Source organism: Myotis nattereri (genome assembly GCF_964212035.1).
Source record: "Myotis nattereri genome assembly, chromosome: 10".
Taxonomy (NCBI): domain Eukaryota; kingdom Metazoa; phylum Chordata; class Mammalia; order Chiroptera; family Vespertilionidae; genus Myotis; species Myotis nattereri.
This window is the reverse complement of record NC_138085.1, coordinates 27,150,631-27,173,454: the sequence shown is the minus strand read 5'-3', so window position 1 is coordinate 27,173,454 and position 22,824 is coordinate 27,150,631. Positions and strand designations below refer to the sequence as shown.

The window sequence follows — 22,824 nt, the reverse complement described above, 5'->3', positions numbered from 1 at the left end:
GCGGGGCAATTAGCAGCCAGCTTGTAACTAACAAGCCATTATCCATCCCAGTCAAGGACACAGAGCAAATGGTTAAAAACCTCCCTAATGAGAGAATGCAGAAAGGGAGGGAGAAAGGAGAAAGGAAAAAAGGGCCGTTTTACTCCCTAAGCAGAGAAGCCAGCAGTCACAAGGCTTGGTAAGATAAAGTTGCCAGATTCTTCTCTTGAATTCTGGGAAGGCCACAACAAAGTAAACAAAGTGAAAAAGGGGACCTGGAGAATTAATCTGCACCAAAATAGTCAGCAGAGGAATTCTGAGACCTATAGACAGGGAGGTATATAACCCCTCAGACCCCTACCCAACCTGCTTTTCAGATGAGCTGAGAGCCTGTCTGTGCTTCATAAGCCAGATGTATAGGTTTGCTTGCTTTGTTTCTGCTTTATTCAATAAAGATGCATGCTTTCATTGCTTTAATAAGTTGGCTTCCCCCCCCACCCCCCTTTTTTCTTCTTCTAAATTGGCTTTTCACAATGCCAGTTCATTTATATGAGAAGACAAGGATCAAGGGTGAGGACAGCGCTCTCCCACTGGCTCCCGGGGCTGTCCTGTCTTGTCTGGTAACACCTCTCTGGTGTCAGTGAGAGATGCCTATAACACTTTCTACACAATTTCTGAAATTATTCGAGAACACAGAACTATGTGTTCTGTGTCAACGAGAAGCACGCCCACTCTGAGTCAGCAAAGCCCAAACCATAATTGATACCAAGGGTGTCAGCAAATCGTTCTGAGTTGGGGGCCAGGAAATGAAAAACTCTAAGATGGTCAGTTGTTTTGCCGTTTCCTTTAAATCCCTGACCTCTACCCACATCTCCTGCCACTTTTCAAGGCATCTGGAGGCTGTCACCCCATCTACTTCACCCCAGATTTCCAGGAAGCTGGCCGGCAAGGAGGCACAGGGTCATGTCTGACTACCTACTTGCCGCTTGCTGAACACATCTTGCAGGGTGACGGTATCGATTCTTTGATGCCTTTGGCTTTTGTGAGAAATCTGTCAAGGATTCTGTTGTTCTTTCTTTGCTCTTAACTATTTTAACTTTTGCCGGAAAAGAGAAATGGAAGTCAACTTACGGGTGAGTTCGATGGCTCGCCGACTGAAGGACTTCTTTGCTGTGTAATTGACCACCAGTTCCACGTCCTCGCCCGTGAAGGCGTTCCTGGTGAACGAAACAGACAGCTCAGGCTCTGCAGGGGTGGGGAACGCCCGGCCATGTAAGGCCCATGAAATCATTTGGTTTGGCCCTGCCAAGGCATTAGGGGTGAGTTAATTAAATGTTTGACCAGACACAGCAGGCTAATCTTTAAGTTGATAATTCTGTATGGCCCGTGAATGATGTCATAAATACCCAAATGGCCCTTGGCAGAAAACAGGTTCCCCACCCCTGGGCTGTAGCAACAGGCAGGGCTGAACCCACTGCCTCGGCTGTCCCTGCTCCTTTTACTCCTCGACATGCTTGTTAAAATCAGCTTGCCATTCATCAACAACCCTGCAGGAACTGACAGGATGACTATATAGAATGTACCGTTACCTTGAGGAAAACACCATCTCTCCAACAAAACAGCCCTCTCATCCATGAGTATGGTACACACTTCCCCACTTATTTTTCTTCCACGTTATTGGTCAAGTCTACTAACTTTTTCCACAAAGTTCATGCACATCTGTTGGGCTTATTCCTAAGAAGGTGATATTTTTCATGCTGCTGTGAGTGGGGTCTCATTCCAGCACTTTGTCCTTCATGTATTTTAAAACCAGAATCAAAATATTTTTACTAGTACAACATGTCATGGCCTCTAAAGAAAGCAAGAAAAGAGGGTGCCTAGGGGCGGATTTCCGAAGCCTGGGGAGGGCAGCACTGCTATGTGCTGTTCCTAAATGCGTGCCTCAGCCTCAGAAGGCAAAGCAGCCCCCTCTGCTTCTGTGCCCACCCCCCAGCGTCCCTCCGCTGCGTGCCCAGGGGCCCCCACCAGGCCCCTGAAGCTCAGCACCGCCAGGAGCTTTGGCCATCATCTCAGGGGTTCTGTCTTTACTGAGCCCACGTTTGAGGTGGTCTAAGAAAATATGTCTATGCATCCTTCTTTTTTAAAGAATAGATTTTTTATTGATTTCACAGAGGAACAGAGAGGGAGACATAGAAACATCAATGATGAGAGAGATTGATCGGCTGCTCCTGCACGCCCCACACTGGGTATTGAGCCTGCAACCTGGGCATGTGCCCTGGCTGGGAATTAAACCACAACCTCCCGGTTCATAGGTCGATGCTCAACCACTGAGCCATGCCGGCCGGGCTATGCATCCTTCTATATCAATTATTGTTTCCTCAGCGACAGCGACGAATGCCCACTTGATGACACATACTGCACGGTGCCGCTAGTGCTTGAGGGCACCAGCATCTTAGACTCAGCGCCCCTCCGTTCATGACTGAGTCTGAAAGCCTCAATTCAGAATCACAGCAATGGAACTGGTAATAACTTCAGAGACCATTTAGAGAGAGACAATGCCAAGAGAACCTGGATAAAGTAAGACTTGTTCAAGTGACGGGATGAATGCCAGACCCCGGGCGTCACACCTGTAGTCTGGTGCTGCCCCTCTGTGGGCCTTTACATGTGCTGCTCTTTCTGGCTGAAATGCTCTTCCCTTCTCTCATCTAATCAACACCTGCTCTTTCTTCAGTTTCTAACTCAGGGATCATCAGCTCTGGTGGGAGGCCTTTCTGGCCTTAGCACAGTCCAATCTGCTGTGCTATACTCTACCTGTGAAGGTTCTGTGACAGTTCCATTTTTTATTAACTTGTGTGATTACTGCCTGATTCCCCACTGACTGTGGGTCCCATGAAGGCAGGGGCAGCACCTGCTTTGTTCACCACTGTAACCCAGGGTATCACAGTGCCAGCACCTAATAGGCCTTCAATGAGCTGCTCCTGCACCTTCTGCACAAGGTCTCTGCAATGAGCCCCCAAATTATACCTAGACCTTGGGGTGTGTTTTAATCAACCCAGTGCCAAGGATTTAGGTGAGATTTTGTCCGTGGCTTTAACACAATCATGCTTAGAATTTACACACTTAAGTAACAGAGTTGCTAAGTACTGTGGGTACTTGACCGCCAGGACTGAGATGGACACAGAATGGGCAGGCTAGCCTCCACAGCTGAGCTCCCCCTCCATGTCCACGGGGCGTTTCTGAGGGAGTGCACGGTGCTGAGGGGTGGGGCTGTGAGACAGGCTGCACAGTTCCCGCCCTTCCTCATCCTGTCCCGCTCCAAGCTGCCCTCGGCCCCGAGTGACAAACTGGGTTTCAGGGAAAGCCACGCGCCCTGCACAGGCGCTGGAGGAGCCGAGCCCCAGAGACAAGGCTGGACACGGCCCTGCGTTCCCGGCTGCCTTCACGTGGCTTCTCAGTTTTCTTGACATTCAACTACTGTTTGGTTATGAAAGTCAGATTATAGAAAGTAAGAAAAAGAGCTTCTTATATAATTTGAATGTGAAACTATAAAGGTTTCCTCTATAGGAAAAGTAATTGATCACCACAGAAAATGTGTAAAACACAGGAAAGAAAAAAACCACGGGATCACCCACAGTTACAGAATTGCTAATGCTTTGGTGAATTTCCTTCTCATTATTGGTGCGTACATATTCTGCTTTATTTTTGTGCATAATTAGCGTCAGTTTAAAGGCGTCTAATCAAAGTGCTCATGTAACAGCAACGAGTTTGAGCAGCGCAGGCCTGTTGATGGTCTTCTCTGTGCAGACCCCTCCGGGCTGGCTTTCCCTGCGGGCTGCCTGTGGCACTGGCCTCAGTGAGGGCGCTGCCCGCCCAGAGAGCACAGACAGGGCTCTCAGAACACCAAGGAGTCAGCCAGCAGGACAGGCATTGTCACTCGGCATAACCATCTATCTCATCGACACCACTGAAGACAACATTTTTTATTGTTAATCCTCACCCGAGGATATTTCTTCCATTGGTATTTTAGAGAGAGTGGAAGGGAAGGAGGGAGAGAGTGAGAGAGAAGCATCGATGTGAGAGCGACACATCGACTGGTTGCCTCCCAAATGCACTCCAACCAGGGCTGGAGATCGAACATGCCCTTGATTGAGAATCGAACCCACTACCCTTTGGGGCATGGGCTGACGCTCTGACTACTGAGCAACACAGGCCAGAGCCAAACAAAACATGCTTTAACTGGGACACTTACCCGAACCTCGTCTCCTGGACTCTTTTTCTGATGGCCAGAGAAACATACAAAACCAGCCCAATCAGAATAAATCCGCAGAAGCAGCCGAGGACGATGAGCACGGGGTCTGTACTGCCAGGTGTTGGAGCTGACGAGGGGGCCAGATCTACCCAACCTGAGAAAAAGCCAATGGAAGCAATTCAGAACATCTCCTGGGCTCCGAAACACATAGGAAACACTGGCTTATAATGGGGAAGAGCAGGTAATCATAAGCTTCAGAACCAGCCCCTCGAGATTCTGTGACCCAGAAACAGAGGCAGTCCTCGCTGAGACTGCGTAGGGGTCTCAGGCATCAATGGTAACCATGTCAGCAACGAAGGTATACGGAAGTGAAATGGTCAAATTAACATTCACCTGGTCTACTGTAACTCACACACTGGAAACACTGAGCATTAGGCACCGTTATTTCTTTGTAAACACGTGTCAAGAGTGGTGTGAACAGGGCTGGCCTCCTGCCAGTGTGTAACTTGTGACGAGGACAGAACCTACTTTCTGTGCCTGCGCGTTGTCGCGCTCCATTGTAAGTTCGGATCTGCTTCCGACAACTTATCCTTTGTGCTTTCAAGGCTATAGTACCTCTCAGAGTTCCTTCGTGTGAAGATCTTTGCCGGGGTACCTCCGTCAGGAACATCTCCCTCCTTTTGGGTACAATCACTTCATTCATGTGGGCAAGCTCACCAGTCCCTGGCTGTGGATCTAAGAATCTGTGAGCTCTTTCTTCCATAATTCCACACACGTTCAACTCAAATTTCACTGCAGCTCATTTTTCCTTTCTTTACTACACTTTCATCTCTGTTCGCCAACTCTCTTCCACGTCTCCATTCTTGTGCAGATGTCAGGTGGGTTGTCGCTTACGGAGGGGGCAGCACGGTGATATGTCTTGGATGTGAGTGAACTGAATCATGCAAGCACAGTGACCAGCCACGAACAGACTCTGAGAAGTAGCACACGGGCTGTGGCCACGAGGAGCCTATTAGTTATGTGGATCTGTGCGCTGAGGAGCCGGCAGCGAAGTGTGTGTTTTATGCAGGTCTCGCAGTTAACATACGATGGTAGCTCACATTTGAACCATATTGTGAAGGAACGCAGTTATTTCACTGAACAATGGTAACTGAAATGCATGCATATTGGAATCGTGCCAAGCAAGGACTGCCAGTATGGCAAAGCTTTTGTAATTCTGACTTTTTGTTGTTGTTAATCCTCACCTGAGGATATTTTTTCCCATTATTCTTCAGCGAGAGTGGAAGGAAAGGAGGGAGGGAGGGAAAGAGAGAGAGTGTGAGAGAGAAACATTGATGCAACAGAGACACATCAACCAGCTGCCTCCCGCAGGCGCCCTAACCGGGGGCAGGGAGCAAACCCGCAACCCAGGTATGTGCCCCTGATGGGGAATCAAACCCATGACCCTTCGGTGCTCGAGCTGTTCTCTAACCACTGGGAAACACTGGCCAGGGCGTAAAGTCTGACTTTTTAACCTGTGCATTTAGAATTGGAATCTTGTTGACTGTGAATTTCTACCAGGCAGGTAAGCCTGGTGTCCCCATCACCAGTTACTAATGGTCCCCGGTGCAGAGGCTATGGGCTGCCGGACCTGATATATGACTCCAATTCTGCACTTAAGGGAAAGCATATGAGAGAGTCTCTGGAGGAGACCATCAGGGACTCACCAGTCTGCTCAAAGTCCCGTTTGCTCTGAGTACAAAAGCTGTGCTTGCAAGGACTTGTAAACACACAGGTCACACTGATATACATAGATGCCTGTGCATGGAACTGATGACACCGGTTTAACATCAAACAACCCAGGGCCGGACACAGTCAGAACAAAGCTGGCTCCCCTCATCTATGGAAATAAGCACAGTGTTTGGGCCACTTGGGGTACACGGTGACCCCTTGCCAAAGAACACTCCAACGATAGGCAGGACCCATAATGCAGGGCCGGGCATTTAGCTCAGGGAGCCCAGGGTCGTCGGTGGGCGGCTTCTGCAAGAAACCCTGCATGTTCTGGACGGAGCAATCATGAAGCTGCCTCAGGCCTGAACGGGCAACAATGGGACAAGCAGCACTGATTAAAACAGCATAACAAACTATCAGTTCTAGAGAGTGAAGGGTCAGCCACACTGCCTTGCCAACATTCCGTCGGCACACCTCATTTAACCACTTTCAGGAAACCAAGTCAAACCCTGAGCGGACTGATCCTCCTCGTAAGTGAGACCCACTCGTAGTCATGCTAGTGGAGGCCTCTCACGCTGAGGTGTGGCCCTATCGAGTTTCTTTACCATGGCAAACGGGTCTTTATGGTTCAGCCCTAAGCCAGCTGTCCATCCCCCAGCTGGCCATCTGTGTGCTGCCCGGACGCACGGCTCCAGCAGCTGAGGGAGCCCGGCTCTCACCGTGTGCAGGGACGAATATTTTCACGGGGTCACTGAAAGGCCCGACCCCTCCTGTGGTGACGGCGGCGATCCTCACTGTGCATGTGGCATTGTGAACGCGAACGGGGATCTGAGCATGGCTGCCATCCTGGCCGACTTCCTCAGACAGCTCTTCCTGGGGACAGACAAGGAAGTAAAGGAGATGAAACGCTAAGCTGCCCGGGGCACGTGGCCTGTTCCACCACAGTTCCTCCTGAGGGAGTCCTCCCACCACATCCCAGGGGCCAGTGGCCATGATTCCACAGCATCCTTCCTCACTCGGGCCACAGCCAATGGAACAAAAGGGCAGTGACACAGGGACACAGGTCAGCTGTTCTGCCCTCTCGCTGGCCCCGCCCCCGCCATGGGTCGCTCTCTGTGTGTGGGGGGCGACCAGCTAGGCGGGGGCCTTGACCTAGCACCGCCCACATCCCTTGCCACCCACCCCGTTCCCAGTTCACCATCAGGTGATCGGAACCTGCCAGCTGGGGAAAGGGACCAAGAGGTGGTCACTGCACCTCATAGTGACTGGTCGAGCGGTCATTCTGGTCGTTCTGCCATTTTGGTCAATTTGCATATTGGCCTTTTATTATATAGGATATTGTTGTCTATATTCACGTACTGTGCATTAGATTTGCAGGATTTATTTACTACTCGGTACAAGTCAGTACCAAACCTAGTTTTGATGATGGGTTAGCTGGCCATTCTCTAATTTGTGAAGGACAGAAAATCACCAGAGAGTCCCAGTAACTCCCTGGTCCACATCCTGCAGCCCTGCCCTGCATGAGTCAGGCAGGCTGTGAGGAAAACGCATCTACTTCAGAGTTTAGCACCTCACAGCTCTTCAATGCACAAGACCTTTTGCCTGACAAGGAACACGGGTAATTTTTGTCTACAAAGCCTCAAAAACAAGACTTCATGTATGAGAGAAATTAGCTCAAAATAAGAGGAAATGGGTAACTGAGAAAGAATTAAATCCCTAGCCCTGGCTAGTGTGGCTAAGTGGTTAGAGTGTCAGCCTGCACACTGGAGGTTCTCAGGTTCAATTCCTGGTCAAAGGCATGAACCTCGGTTGCAGGCTGGATCCCAGCCTGGTTGGGGCACGTGCCGGAGGCAATCAATAGATGTGTCTCTCTTACATGGATGTTTCTCTTTATCACCCCCTCCCTTCCTCTTCCACTCTCTCTAAAAGTCAACGGGAAAAATATCCTCTGGTGAGTATTAACAAAACCCATCCCCCTCCTCCCCACCACAGCAATCACCATGCTGTTGTCCATTCTCATGAGTTCCCTTTTTTCTTTCTTTTTTACTCAATCCCTCCACCCACTCCAACTCCCTAACCCCCAGAGCTGCCAGTTTGTTCTCTATCTATGAGTCTGTCTCTGTTTTTTGTTTGTTTATTTTGTCCATCAAACTCCACATATGAGTGAAATCATTTGACACTTGTCTTTCTCTGACTGGCTTATTTCACTTAGCATAATGTTCTCCAGGTCCATCCATGCTGATGCAAAGGGTAAAATTTTCTTCAGAGGAGTGACTTTCTCATTTCCACCTCTTGTCCCTTAAATGAGTAAAGAGCTAATAATCCATGTAAAGTGTTTGGAATGGCGGCTGCCTGGAGCAAATGTCACCCAAGTGTGGCGATGGCCACCATCATGGCTGTTGTCATCATGCTGAAACCCCAAGTATGGCAGTGATGGCAGGCACGGCTTATGGTCACACATTTTGGAAATACATAAAAATTATCCCATTCTAGGGGTGGGATTACAATAGATTTTGAAGTAGTGATTAGAAAAATATATGATAAACATTTTAGTGGAGGCTTAGCACTTTTTTCTAAGAATATTCTTAAATGGTGACCTCCAATATAGTTTTAAAATATGACTGTTTTTTAAAAAGTGATGTCATTGATCCATGGTTTTGATGCCAAGTGTATAAAGAGAGGCATGACCACATCCATATCCTCAAGTATTTCAATTCTGATTTTTAAAGCGGACAGAGAAACCCATTTGAAATCCCACCCAGGCAGGAGCCACCCTCAGTGTCAGGTGCCGACCGTGGAACATGGGGCCGTGTTCCTGGCACGAGCTGGTCTGGTCATGGGCACAGGCCGTGCAGACTGCGTAGTTCTCATTTATGACCTTTCATTTTTCACCAAAACAGGCCCGTATCCTCAAGGACTTAAAATATAAGAGCGTTTTCAGGAAATGAAATCGAAAGCATAGTATGACATTGATTACAACTTTACTTGCAGATAAAACCCGTGGAACTGGCCAGTTGGGGAATGTAAGAGCATGTCTTCCAGAACAGGATGTCCTGTGTCTCACGTGGGTACTAGCTCATCAGGGCGACTGCAGTGGTGCTTGTATTCAGCCATCAAAAGACTTTAATATGTCCTACTCTGTGAGAAGGCACGACCCTATCTTTGTAACTCTAAGAATATGGCCCTTTTTATTGCCTCAAAGAACTGTAACACTCAGTCGGGCAAGGACTAGCAGATAAAGCTTCTGTCGTGCTACAACAACAAAGGTAGCTTGTTCAAAAGGGTTCAAATTCACAGGCACCAATGCAAAACTCTCACACCTTCAAATGCGTCCTGTCCTTACTTCTTTCTGCTAAGAGGCCACACTATGGAATTTGAACAAGACACTATATTATGAAGAAAACCACGGGCATCTGGGGAAGAGCAGGGAGGCTCTGAAAAATACAGTCTTTGGAGTCAGCCAGACCTGGGTTCTGATCCCAGTGCTACCACCTCTAAGCTTTGGGATTCTCGGAAAGTTACTCAACATCTCTGAGCTCCAACTTCCTCAAATGAACACTGAGAAGAGGAATGTCTTCCTCAACATGTTTTTGCAAGGGCTAAGTGAGTTCCTTCATGGAAAACACTCAGCACATGATCTTGCACAAAGGCTCTTTCTTAATTCCTATACCATGTCCCACAAGGTGCTGTATCTGGTCTTCTTTCCCTATATATATAAGTCCTTCTCACAGAAATGACCTTGTAGTATCTCTCAAGGCTGTCCTGTATCATTCAAGGCTGTCTTGTTCCCCAAACTGTAACATTCATTTAACACATTGTAGGTTTCTCCTCCAGGCAAAATGCACCATCCTCGACAGATCCTTGATTAAAGTGTGTGAGACCTCTATCTGGCTGAACAAGAACCATGACTATTCCCCATATCTAAAAATGACACCAGTCAAATGCTCTGCCCTCCTTTGACACTGAGTGAGAGGGAGGAAGGAGGGAAGGAAGAGGGAGGGGCACTTGCCTACACCCAGGAGCCCAGAGTGTCAGGAGGCAGAGTTCTAGGCCAGCGAAGGAATCTTCCAACACACTGGGGCTCCCCTGGGTCTTTGAAGAAGTTGTTTCTCCATAATAATCTGCCATGAAACTTCCCTCTGATCGAGACCTCTACCCTTCCAATCACAGCAAAACCAGCATTAGAGCCACAATCCCACAACAATGAGCTCTGTAAGAATGACATGGATCAAATCGAGTGCCTAACATCTGGGCAATTCCCACGTCAAAGTTAAACATATCTCTTCACTGCAGAACATCAGAGAGCCTTGAACTTGCCAGTAGGCACTTGGGTCTTCAAGGAAGGACATAATATGTAATATTTTATAAACTGATTTACTTACTGAATTATTTTCTCATAGAAGGTCTACTAATACCTTATGCGAATGAGAATGAGATAAGAAACACTAGTCCATATTCATCAAAGACTGTCCCATTCACCGTCAAACCCAGTATAAGTAGCAGCCAACTGCAGATTAGCTCATGCCAGTGTCCTTGGCAGGACACAGGTAGCAGCTGACCTTGGCCTGCATAACCAGGAAGGCCCTAGAGCCAGCACACCTTCTGGACAGCTTCAGATCACAACAAAGCACCTCCTAACCACCTCCACAAGCAACACATTCAAGCGACAGACTCAGCAGACACCCAAGTCCCTGTGAAGTAAGTCCTGCTCGATGGTGTGGCCCCTACATGGCTGATCCTCCACTGTGGTTACAGCCAGTCCTTTCAGCCAATTGGCCAGAGAGTAAATCCCTCTCATGGATGTGTCAACAGCAGTTAATGCTCAACTATAACAGGAAGGTGTACAGCCCACACGGGGGGGTGGGGGGGGGTACACCTGGGGTGCTCAGCTCGAATAACCATGAAAGCTGTGCCACAGGACCCTATAGGACACCTCTACCAAGCCTGGGTGACACAGCAGCTTTACCTAATACATAGAAACAAACACAGGGAGGCTGCCAAAATGAGGAGACAAAGAAACATCTCAAAAGAAAGAACAGAACAAAACTCTAGAAAAAGAACTAAACAAAATGGAGACAAGCAATTTACCAGATGCAGAGCTTAAAGCACTGGTTATAAGGTTGCTCAATGAACTTAGGGGAAGAGGAGATGAACTTCAACAAAGAGAGAGGAAACATAAAAACAGAACTAGAAAACATAACGAGTCATAAATGAAGAATATGCTAATAGAAATGAAGACTACATTACAGGGAGTTAGCAGAGGAGTAGAAGAAGTAGAGGATCAAGTCAGAGATTTGGAAGATAAGGAAGCAGAAAACACCCTATCAGAACAGCAAGAAAAAAAAACTAATAATCCAAATATATGAGGATAGTATAAAGAGCCTCTGAGACAACTTCAAGTGTACCATTATTCATGGGGGTGCCAGAAGGAGAAGAAAGAGAGCAAGGAATTAAAAACCTATGTGAAAAAATAATGGAAAACTTCCCTAACCTGGTGAAGGGAAGAGACATAAAAGTCCAGGAGAGATGAAGTTGTGACTAACTCTTGCCCCTTAGAAATGAAGGGTGTTTGAGAAATAGAGGTGAAGGATGCATACCAACCCTCCCAGGGTTGGCTGACCTTATATTTTATTTGCCTCCCGTTGCAGTTCCTGAGCTGGAAGCTCAGCTGCATCAGAGGATTTGTCCGCAGTAAAGTGAACCACAGATGCTTCTGTTGTCACAAGACCATCACAATGCACAACGTACAGCAGGATTGCAATGCAAGTGACCTTCTCACTGGGATGACCCAGCATCTCGAAGGAGGTAGTGATTGGAACAGTCACAGCCCTAACTGGCAGCACTGTCCTCCCTGCAGAGGGAATGATCTGAGCAAAGGGAGGAAGAATGCACAGCCCAGCTGGGTGTTAGTGGCAGTGAGTGCATTAGGCTCCATGCTGCGTCACCCACAGGGCTTTCAGCACTCCTGCCCCTTCAGCTCGAGTCCCCCACTAAAGGAGGAGCTATCAGCCCAACTGGCATGGCTCAGTGGTAGAGCGTCGACTTATGAACTAGGAGGTCACGGTTCGATTTCCAGCCGGTCAGGGCACATGCTGGAGTTGCAGGCTCAATCCCCAGTAGGGAACGTGTATGAGGTAGCCGATCATTGGTTGTCTCTCATCATTGATGTTTATATCTCTCTCCCTCTCCTTTCCTTTCTGAAATCAATAATAATAATAATAATAATAATAATAATAATAAAGAAGCTATCATCCACGCCAGAGGAGGGAAAAAAAAGGACCTGCTCGTAAATGTCTGCCAATGATCACTATCTTCTGCCAACCAAGCAAGAAAAAATTCCATTGACTCAAAACAAAATGATTGTGCCTTCATGTACTATCCCAAGAATTGAGCTTTGTGAAAAGGAGATTTTCTCTAAGATTTGACTCCCCTGTCCCAGCCTGGGTGCAAATGCAGTTAATCCACAGGAACCTTGCACATGCTCCGGGACAAAAGACCAGGAAATGCGAAGCTCCTTCTCTTGTAGCTGCAACGCTAGTGCAGGGTTTGACTGGTACAAACAACAGCCTGCAGGCATTTACTACGAGACCTGAGAGATCATGGACTCTCAGCCCTCTTCTTCCCGTCTCCTCTACTTCCATCACCTATTGCGTCCAACAGTCTGCTTCCTGGTAGGTAAACTGAGGCAACAAAAGAAAGAGAACAAGTCTCAACTATCCTACCGGAAAATAGCAGTTTTGGTAAAAGTTGGATGATGTGAGATTGAAAACGACTGAAAGGAGCTCAGACATCATCTGTGGGTGCAGCTGTTCCCCGTCCCTCTCTCCTGCCAAGAAGCTGTTACTTTCATGTGATGCCCTGTACAAATGCCACCAGGAAGCCAAAAATCTGACCCATCACTGGGTTACATCCATCGGGAATGTGAAACAGGAAACAAGGAGGCTCTTCGTGATGGTGGTAAAGAGAGAGTCCTGGTGGTGAACCAGTGCGTCTACCCCGTCACAAAGGAGCACGAGTGACCTCAGCCCTCTCCCTCTCCCAAGTGAGGAGGGGTCTGTCTGGGAGCTGCGCCCCCGCCTCTCCCCGTGGCCTCATCACTCAGCTGCATTCCCCACACTTCTGACTTTATTCTCAACGCAGCTGTGATCTTTACCCCTCACAGTAACCAAGTCAGAATGGCCCTCTGGCTCGACTGGAGTCACGCCTAAAAAACTCACTCCCCCTGGAAGGGCACTGGCTGGAACTTAGGGAGCAGCCAGTTTCTCATGTAGACCTCTCTGCCTTTTTTTGCTATTATGCAATGAAACTACTATTTACACCAGACAGTCCTTACTAAACTACGGAGGATCTTGCCATCTTCACTGATAAGGCGAGAACTATCTGACATTCTGACACCTCCATGTATCCCCCAGTTCCCAGCACAGACTAGTATTCAATCAACACTCACGACAATTCTGATGGTTAATTTTATGTGCTAACTAGAGGCCCGGTGCACAAATTTGTGCATGGGTGGGGTCCAGCTGACCCGCCCCAATTGGGGCTGATGGGGCCGGGCTGGCAGGGGGTGGGGCCATGGGCAGTTGGTGGGCAGGTCCTGCCCCCTATTGGGGTGGGGGTGGGGCCAATCAGTGGCAGAGCCAGCCAGGGAGAGGGGCCCTACCCCCTGGTCAAACTCCCGGTTGAATTCCCAGTCAAGGGGACAATTTGCATATTAGCCTTTTATTATATAGGATGGTACCCAGGTACATGGTCAAATACAGATACGTTGTCACATACTCAGCTGGATGTTGCTATGAAAGGTATTTTTAGATGAGGTTAATATCTAAATCAGGAGCTTAGGGAGAGCAATCAAGGTTGCCTTCAGGGTGGAGGGTGCCCTTCTCGACCCAGGCCTTCCTTTTCCAGCCAGTGTGCCCCTCCCCAGTCACACTGCTGGGCAGCGTGGGCTCTTCTCAGTGAGCAGCAGGAGAAGCTGCTGAGTGACCTGCCCGTTGGCAATATGCTCTGGTGGAATGAGGCAGATCTGAAGGTTACTTTTAACAAATTCAATTTTCTTATATGTAAAATAGTAATAGTCATATCAGCCATCTTCGTAACACACAACTCTCAAACTGGCTGCCTAAGTTCAAGGTTCTCATTGGCTCCCTTGCCATCTGCCAAAGTCTATCAGACCCCTGGCCAGCATCCAGAGCCCTGCACGCATACCAGGACTCCTGGTCCAGTTTCCCCTCACACTATACCCCTGAAAATATTCATGTTTCAGGGCCTTGAGGGAGTCATGATCCCCCAAAGCTGTCACATTATGCCTCATCTCACGTGATCTTCCTCCATCTGGAACTCCTCCATCGTCAACTGTCAAGATTATTCCAAGCCCAGAACAAGGCGAGGCATAGCACTGCCCTGAGCATCCTTGCTGAGGAGGTCAACCTGCAAGGCCAACCCCCCCCTGACCCTGAGCCACATTGGGGCTGGTCACGTAGGCAGTGAAGTCGGTCAAGGTGGCCGCAGCGAGACCACCGTGCACCCGCACAGAGCATGGGCTGTTCGTTCTCACTGCTCAGAGTGCCGAGCTCTTGACCGGAGAACCCTTAGTGGCACAGTTCCACGCAGCTTGGGGACAGGGAACCTGTGCCACCAGGCTGACGCTCCAACTCTCTGCTGTGCCGTGACAACTGCTTTGCTCTGGTCAGTTGAGAAATGTGTCTACTTTCGCTCTTATGGAGCTGTGTCAAGACGGCCTGTTGCTTGCTGAGCCCTCTCCTTCAGGGTCTGGTTACCCTTTGCTATTTTCTAGGTGGTTGGGTTCTTCCCTGACAGGCTTCTTCAGAAAAGGGCCCCCAGGAATTTCAAGAGGCTATAAATGGCTGGCCTGCTAAGCCCTGTACCTTCTCAACCGTATGGGGTGGTTATCTGGGTAGTTCCCACGTCTTCCTACAAGAGCCACGCTCCCTGAAGGGAAGAATCAGGTGATAACAGAGATGAGTTCTACATGTAAGTACTCAATCAGTAAATGAACAGCTGAATGAGTGAATGAGGAGAGGCCCAAAGATTTCTTGGAATGTTGTGATGTTCAATAACCTCCAATTTTATGACATTCTTCATAACCCACTAAAAGGTGTCTTGTCTAACTCAGTAACACCTGGCATTCTCACAGCAAAACAAAAGCTTCTAAAACAGTTCTAAACCAGCGAATCCGAGGAGACGAGCGCCCTCTGCCAGCGCTCAGACTTACGGAAGCACCCGCGCTCTGCCACACGTGAGATATCCAGTAGCCCACCAGGTCCCCATCCTGCCGCTCAATTGGAGGCTCGATCCATCTGACGTCCACCTTGTTACTAGATTCATTCAGAAACACAGTGACGTTCAAAGGTGATACCGATGGGGCTAAAAAGGACAAGGAGAGAAGGATGAAGAACCACAAAGAAAAGCACACAGATACTCATTCTCTTTTTGGTTTCTGAATGTTTGATGTTCGAACGTTCTAGGGAAGCATCACATGAGACTGAGACAAAGAGCAGATTTCCACCCTCTTCTCCATGAAGGACCATTGCGACAGGACATGAGTTTAAAAAGTCAGCCCTTTCTGAACTAAAAGAATAAGGAAGAGGAAGGCAGGGAAGATGGTGAGAGGCGCTCAAGGACTCTGCCCGGGGAAGCAAAGCAGACACACAGACACACTTGATCGGGTTTCTCCAACAGAAGCCTATGGGGCAGAAGGTCAACCGACCAACTGGAGATCAGGTCTGGGTCCGAGAGACGTAAAGGGCAGGGAACTCAGCACAGCTGCAGTGACGGATGGGCTGAACAGAACTAACCAATCAGGAAATTACTTTATGTGTCAGACACTTCATTATTGGAGGTCAGAGGGTCAAATGTTAATTACTAGACTAGGTGTAAAATGTAACACTTAGCACTGGTCTTCATTCTCTGTTTCATAGTAAATTCTGCTAAGTCATACACCCACTTTATATCAAAACTAGAGGCCCAGTGCACAAAATTCGTGCATGGTGGGGGGGTGTCTCTCAGCCTGGCCTGCACCCTCTCCAATCTGGGACCCCTTGGGGGATGTCCGACTACAGGTCCCTCTCACAATTCAGGACCACTGGCTCCTAAACACTCGCCTGCCTGCCGGCCTGACTTCCCCTAACCGCTTCTGCCTGCTGGCCTGATCACCCACTTAACCGCTCTCCTGGTGGCCTGATTGCCCACAACTGCCCTCCCCTGCCGCAACCTGCCTTCTCTGCCGGGGCCCGCCTCCTCTGCTGGAACCTGCCTCCTCCGTGTGAGGCAGCGGAGACGCTGGGACCGGCCTCCTCCATGCTGTGCAGAGCCACGGGACCCCCAGACCTCACTGCGCGGAGTGGCCACTGGGCCCCGCCTCCACTGTTCGTGCAGCCATCTTGTGATGACGTCACACGAGGGCATCTCACGAGGGCGTGATGCCACCTATGCTTTTATTATATAGGATGTTTGTTACCTCTCACAAGGACACAGGATAATAAAAGTTAAAGCACTTTGGAATAGAAAGTGTGTGCATGTGTCTGTATGTGTGTGTGTGTGTACAAAGTAATTTGGGAAATAGGTCAAGGTCATTACTATATTCTTTTTTTGGGAGGGAAGAGCTTGGCTCCATCTATTAAAACTGAAAATACGTTCTTTGACCAAGTATTTTATTTCCAGAAATTTAATCTACAAAGATTCTCCTGTGGGTGGTATTATATTCACTGAAACAAAATAGAAACAAAAAGGAATAAATATAATGCTAATTGTGATATAAGAAACTTTGATACATTTTCCAATGGAATCTGGTCAGCAAAAACAAATTAGGTAGAGCATGTGTATTGATATGAAAAAATAATCTAATGGAGATAAAGATCAAATTGCCAACAAGTATGCATCACTGATCTATTTTAGAAATTTAAAAAGTGTTTTATTTAGAGAGAAAGTATAAAGACAATTAAATAATATAGACCAAAACTGCCTGTACTAGTACTTAGGGGAGATTAAATAATATATTTCTGATACATCTGACAAGAAAACAAAAGGGTACTGTAACCTTCCTCGCCTCTGCTGATTCCAGGAGCAGTTAGAAGGCATTTCAGCACAGGACGTGTCATACAGCTGAGCTGTGCCTAGGAAAGGAGTCACATACTTTCAAATCTGCTGTAGGATTTATGGATAAACATTGCCCACTCAACTTGTCTTTATACCTGCTCCCTCCGAAGGAAGGAATTTAAAACAGTATAAACTCATAAGGTAAAGAGAAGTCAACAGGAGAAGAGAAGTCTTAACATATATTGGACAGATGGAAACGAGACGAAGAAGGTGTAATGTACTCAGCAAGCTGATTCTCCCAAAAGCACCTGGAGAGGCTCAGAAGTTGTGGGCCCAGGTATTAAAACTGGAAGATTGAAAGTCTGATTAGGAAGAACTTAGCCCTTGTCTCTCCTCTAACTTATTCCCACACACCTGGCAGGAACTCCCCCAAATCCCACAGAAGACAGGATACCTTATTCTATGAACTGAAAAGCCTCTGGACTAGGGGCACCAGCAGACTGAAGGCACCAAGAGAGGCCAGACTGACAAGTGGGGAAAAATAAGTGGAAGTCTGTGCCCTGAATGAGGAAGACTCCACCTCACCTGGCTGCTGGAGTATCGGCAGCCATGTTTCTATTCATGAGGCAGCAAACAGGAGACTTCTTTTCTGGAGAAAGCGAGCAGCCTCAGAGGAAAGAAAAGCAATATTGATACCTGGGAGTATGCTAACCGAAACACTTAAGGTCACCAACCAATCACCTGACAGAGGCGTCTATAAACCCCACCTACACTTAGTGTCCAATCAAATTGCTGGTTCTCTACTCTTAGAAGGAGTGGACAGTGGGGGAGGTCAGGAGAGGTCAGGGAAGCCTCCTTCATGAATGTCCAGGCAAACAACACACAGGACAGAGAGCACAAAGAGATAGAGACATTCTAGGGGACTAGAGAAAACTACAACAGCAGCAAACAACCTGATAATTAATATGCCCAAAGAGAGGTAAAGGCTCTCATACCTGAGAACTGAAAAAAAGAATTGTCAATGAAATAGAAAGCTCTTGAAATTAGCAATGTAAGAAAAAATTAAATGTTTAATAAAAGAATTAGAAGAGAAATCAAGTAAGCCTCCATAACTGTAGACTAAAAATTAAAGAAAGAAGGTCAACTTGAGAAAAGAAAATTAAGGAAGCAAAGGGGTCCAACAACCATCTAATGCAACTATCTAATTATACAATCTAATACAATAGAAAAATAGAAGGAGATTTTCAAAGAAAAAAATGTATAAGAAAAAGTCTCAAGCCCGGCCAGTGAGGCTCAGTGGTGTAGCTTTTACTTATGAACCAGGAGGTCACGGTTCGATTCCCGGTCAGGGCACAAGCCTGGATTGTGGGCTCAATCCCCAGTGGAGGTCGTGCAGGAGGCAGCCAATCAATGATTCTCTCTCATCACTGATTTCTCTCTATTCCTCTCCCTTCCTCTCTGAAGTCAACAAAAAAATATATTTTAAAAGTCTCAAAACCAAAGCACTTGCATTTCTAGATCAAAAGAACCACTGAATGGTGGTTGACAAACAAATGATGACAAATTCCACATCATAGCCCATCACAGCACCACTATCAGAGAGAGAAATTATTTTAAAAATCAAAGTAAGTAACAGTTCAAATAGAAAACTCAAGTATCAGAATTCTCCATAATAACTCATGAACCTAAAAAACAATGCAGATATACTTTTCAAAATTTGAGGAAGAATAATTTACAACATAAAATTCTATATTAGGAAAAATTATCAATTCAGTATGACATAAAGACATGCAAGTTCTCATAGTCTTTTCTTTAAAAAAACAACAACTAAGGCTCCGGAAAGTGATTTGACAAAGAGCTAGGAATTAGAAGGGGTGGGATTTTAATATATATTTTTTAATTGATTTTTTACAGAGAGGAAGGGAGAGGGATAGAGAGTTAGAAACATCGATGAGAGAGAAACATCGATCAACTGCCTCCTGCACACTTCCCTCTGGGGATGTGCCCGCAACCAAGGTACATGCCCTTGACCGGAATCGAACCTGGGACCTTTCAGTCCGCAGGCAAACGCTCTATCCGCTGAGCCAAACCGGTGAGGGCCCCATAGTCTTAATATTTTACATATTCTCCCTGAAGCTAATGGACAATGCGCTCCATGAAAATGAGAGAGTAAACCAAGAAAGACAAATGCCCAAGAGAAGGCCGTGGAGTCATAAGGATGCTCTGGATGGAGACAGGAAAAGAAATACATGGAAGAATTAAAGATAACAGTGCCTGGGCCTCACTCAGGGCTAGGAATACTGTCTATTCTCAGCTATTGGACTGGAAAATCTAATGGTGCCAGGATCACTAGGCAGAGTACACATAACCGTCTTGTCTCAATAGTGGTTAGTAATTGAGCACTTTTCCTGTCCCGCCTCACAAATTTTAAAAGATCCAAGAGGATCGGTCTTTTCCCAATACATTAACAATGTCCCAAAACAAAGTTCAATACTTATAGGAATACAGACATATCTAGCATCCCATAAGGTTAAATAAATTCACAATGTTGGGAATGCAACCAAAGACTACCAGCTACACAAAGAAACTGCACAGTCTTCTACATAGCAGGAATATAAATAAATCAAAACTGCCCTAGAAATAACAGATATTAGAATTAGCAAGGACATTAAAACAGTCATAACATACGGCATTCCATATGGTCCAAAAGTTAAGTAGAAACATGAAAAATACAAACAAGATACCAAAATTATAATGTGAGAAATGAAGTATACACAAAATAAAATTCATGGCAGATTAGATACCACACAAGAAAAGACCAGTAAGCCTGAAAATACAATAGAAACTATCCAAAATAAAAAAAGGAAAATCAGGGGGAAAAACTAACAGAATATCAATGAGTTATGAGGCAACTTCAAGTGATCAAATACATGTGTAATTGAGTCCTCTTAGAAGAGAGGTGGGAATAGAAAAAATTATTTGAAAAAGTAATGATTAAAATGTTTTCAAATTGGATGCAAACCATAAACATATAGATCTAAGAAATTCAATGAACCCCAAGCACAAGTAAAAAAATTACACCAAAGCACACCACAATTAAATTGCTCAAAGTCAACGATAAAGGGAAAACCGGAGACAAAATACAAGCAGATACATTACATACAGAGGAACAAATAAAGATTGTATATTCCTTATCAGAAATAACTCAAGAAAGAAGACAGTGACACAACATTTTTAAAGTAATGAAACTAAGAATATGTGAACCTAGACTTCTATATCTAACAAAACTATCAGAAAGAAAGGCAAAATAAATATATTAAAAAGTAAAAATAAAGATTTTTCTCAGACATACAGAAGCTCAAGTCCTCACCAGATATGCACTACAAGAAATGATGAAGGCCTTTAAGATGGAAAATGATATTGAATGAAAATGTGGACCTACACCAAAAAATGAATAAAATCAGAAATGGTTACTTTATGGATAATTATATATTTTTATAATTATATAAGTCACCCTAATTACTGATTGTTTGAACAAAATAACAATGTAGTATGAGTTTATAATATATTTTGTAAAAGTAAGATAACAACAATTGTGTAAATATCGGAGAACCAAATGGAAGCATTCTATTTGAAGGTTCCAACATGACCCATGAAGTGGTATAGCATCACTTGAAGGTAAACAGTAGTAAGTTAAACATGTACACTATTAACCCTAAAGCAACCACAAACACAAAACAGAAAACAAGAGTTATAGCTAATAAGCAAACAAAAGAGAGAAAATAGAATAAAAATATTCAATTAACCCAAAAGAAAAAAAGGAGGGCTACAGACAGAAAAATAAAAATGTGAGATTTAAACTCAACCTTTAAACCTAAAGTTTAAAGATGTAAATGAAATTTGCTGTAAGCAAGACAATATGAATAATCACATTACATTTTAATGAGTTAAATACCCCAATTTAAATGCAGATATTTGAATGAATTAAAAAGCAAGACCAAAGTTATGCTCCCTAAAGGAAACATACTTTGAATATAAAGATTAACCTGCTAGAACTGCATATTGCAAGAGATAAATCCACAAGTATAACTGCAGATTATCAATGCTTCTTTCTAAATAATGGATAGAAACAGGTACTATTTGAAAAACATGATCAACCAACTTCAGCAAGTTGATGTTTATAGAATATGCCATCTAATAAAAAACAGAATACACATTCTCTTCAAGTGCACACCAAACAATCAAGACAGACCATATGATGGACCATAAAACAAGTCTCAATAAATTTAAAAGGATTCAGGTGATACAAATTATGTTCTCTGTCTCCAACAGAATGAAATTAGAAATCAATACACAGATCTCCAGAAACTCCCTCTCCCCAGATATTTGGAAACTAAGTTATACACCTAAATAACTAATGGGTCAAAGAAGAAATCAGAAAGTATTATGAACTCAATGAAAGTGGAACACAGCATATAAATATTGTTCTCAAAGGTTTTCTTCCTCATTTGAGAAAAGGAGGTATTTCACAATTTTGGCACTAGAGTTTCATTTGTGCAAGGATTAAGCCCTAACAGTTTCTGATTTGGACCCGTTGCACTGTCTGTATTAAGACTATACCGCTGATGGTATAAGGCTGGAGTTAAGGGCACATAAGAGGTTCTGAGTGATCGTTCTAGAGCTCTAACTGGGAAAGAATGAAAATTGTGTGACTCGAATTTAGCAGGTTTCACTATTCATAGTAAAGGGGGAAAAAACTCGGAATTCAAAAGCACACAAAAAATTCTTTAAAGTTTAAAGATGTAACGAGTAAGATAACAGAGGTAACAGTATCTATTCCCTAGGGCTCCTATGAGGATTAAATGGATAATTCGCGTCAGGCATCTAATATAGTTCCTGGCACATAGGGTTTGGTGAACATTAGCCATCTTCAAATTCATTAGTTTTCTTGAGTTTGATGCTATGAGTAGTAACGCTTTATATTATTATATATTAATTAAAAATAGTATATGCTATAAAGAGTGTGTTGCTATTACCTTTTCATGCAAAAGAAAATATTACTTATATGTAGTTTATAAGTTTCTTTCCCATTTTCACTGGCCACCTCCAAAAAATTCTCCTCCAGAGACAAAGACCCAAAAAGCAAAATTTAAACTCTAAATCAGGCCACTGGGAAGGACTTAATTACATGCCACGAGAAGTAATATTCTGAACACCAGGAATTACCTTTTTCGGACGTGCTGGCCAGGATCCAAGGGCTCCGGGCGGACCAGCCAATCTCATTCCTGCAGGACACGCTGATGCTGTAGTTAGCCAGAGCTCGCAGCTGCTCGACTTGATACAGAGGTGGAGAAGCAGAGGTGTTCAAATTCATGACGGAGCCATTACTCAGAGGATCCACTTCCATGACCTAAATGAAAAGTGAAGATGTGGACCCGGCATTAGTAAAGTGGCGGGAATGTCAGACGTGGGCGCTCAGGCATCCTGTGCACGTGGCCCGTCCTCTCCACGGAAGGAAGTACCTGCTTCCTTCCAGGCCACACACCCGCATTACTGAGTGTTACTCATGCTGCGGGAGCAACAATTGAGGACCCGAGGAAAAGGCCTGAAATAAGTGTTCTCGTTGGGGTAGGGGACAGAGCAAATGATCATCACTGTATTACAATTATTATAACACATTATAAAATAGTCCTTCCTCTCTCAGAACCGCCTCAAGTCTCAATTTCTTTCAGCTGTTTCACAGAATATGCAACAAAGTCAACTGAAATAGGGTGGCAAAGCCTAAAATATAGGGTGTCTCAAAAAATGTATAGACGGAATAATAATAAAGG

General features: G+C 45.5%; 1 protein-coding gene across 1 annotated transcript in view; it reads right to left on the bottom strand.

Moving 5' to 3' along the window:
• The window catches only part of MERTK (MER proto-oncogene, tyrosine kinase), a gene marked incomplete at its 5' end in the record, with an annotated part of 114,602 nt that overhangs the window by 17,507 nt on the left and 74,271 nt on the right, over nucleotides 1-22,824 (bottom strand). Inside the window, 5 exons of the mRNA XM_081101525.1 lie at nucleotides 1,111-1,196; nucleotides 4,229-4,382; nucleotides 6,658-6,811; nucleotides 15,171-15,322; nucleotides 22,220-22,403. Coding sequence (XP_080957651.1) covers nucleotides 1,111-1,196; nucleotides 4,229-4,382; nucleotides 6,658-6,811; nucleotides 15,171-15,322; nucleotides 22,220-22,403 — 730 coding nt within the window. The remainder of the gene's footprint in view (nucleotides 1-1,110; nucleotides 1,197-4,228; nucleotides 4,383-6,657; nucleotides 6,812-15,170; nucleotides 15,323-22,219; nucleotides 22,404-22,824) is intronic.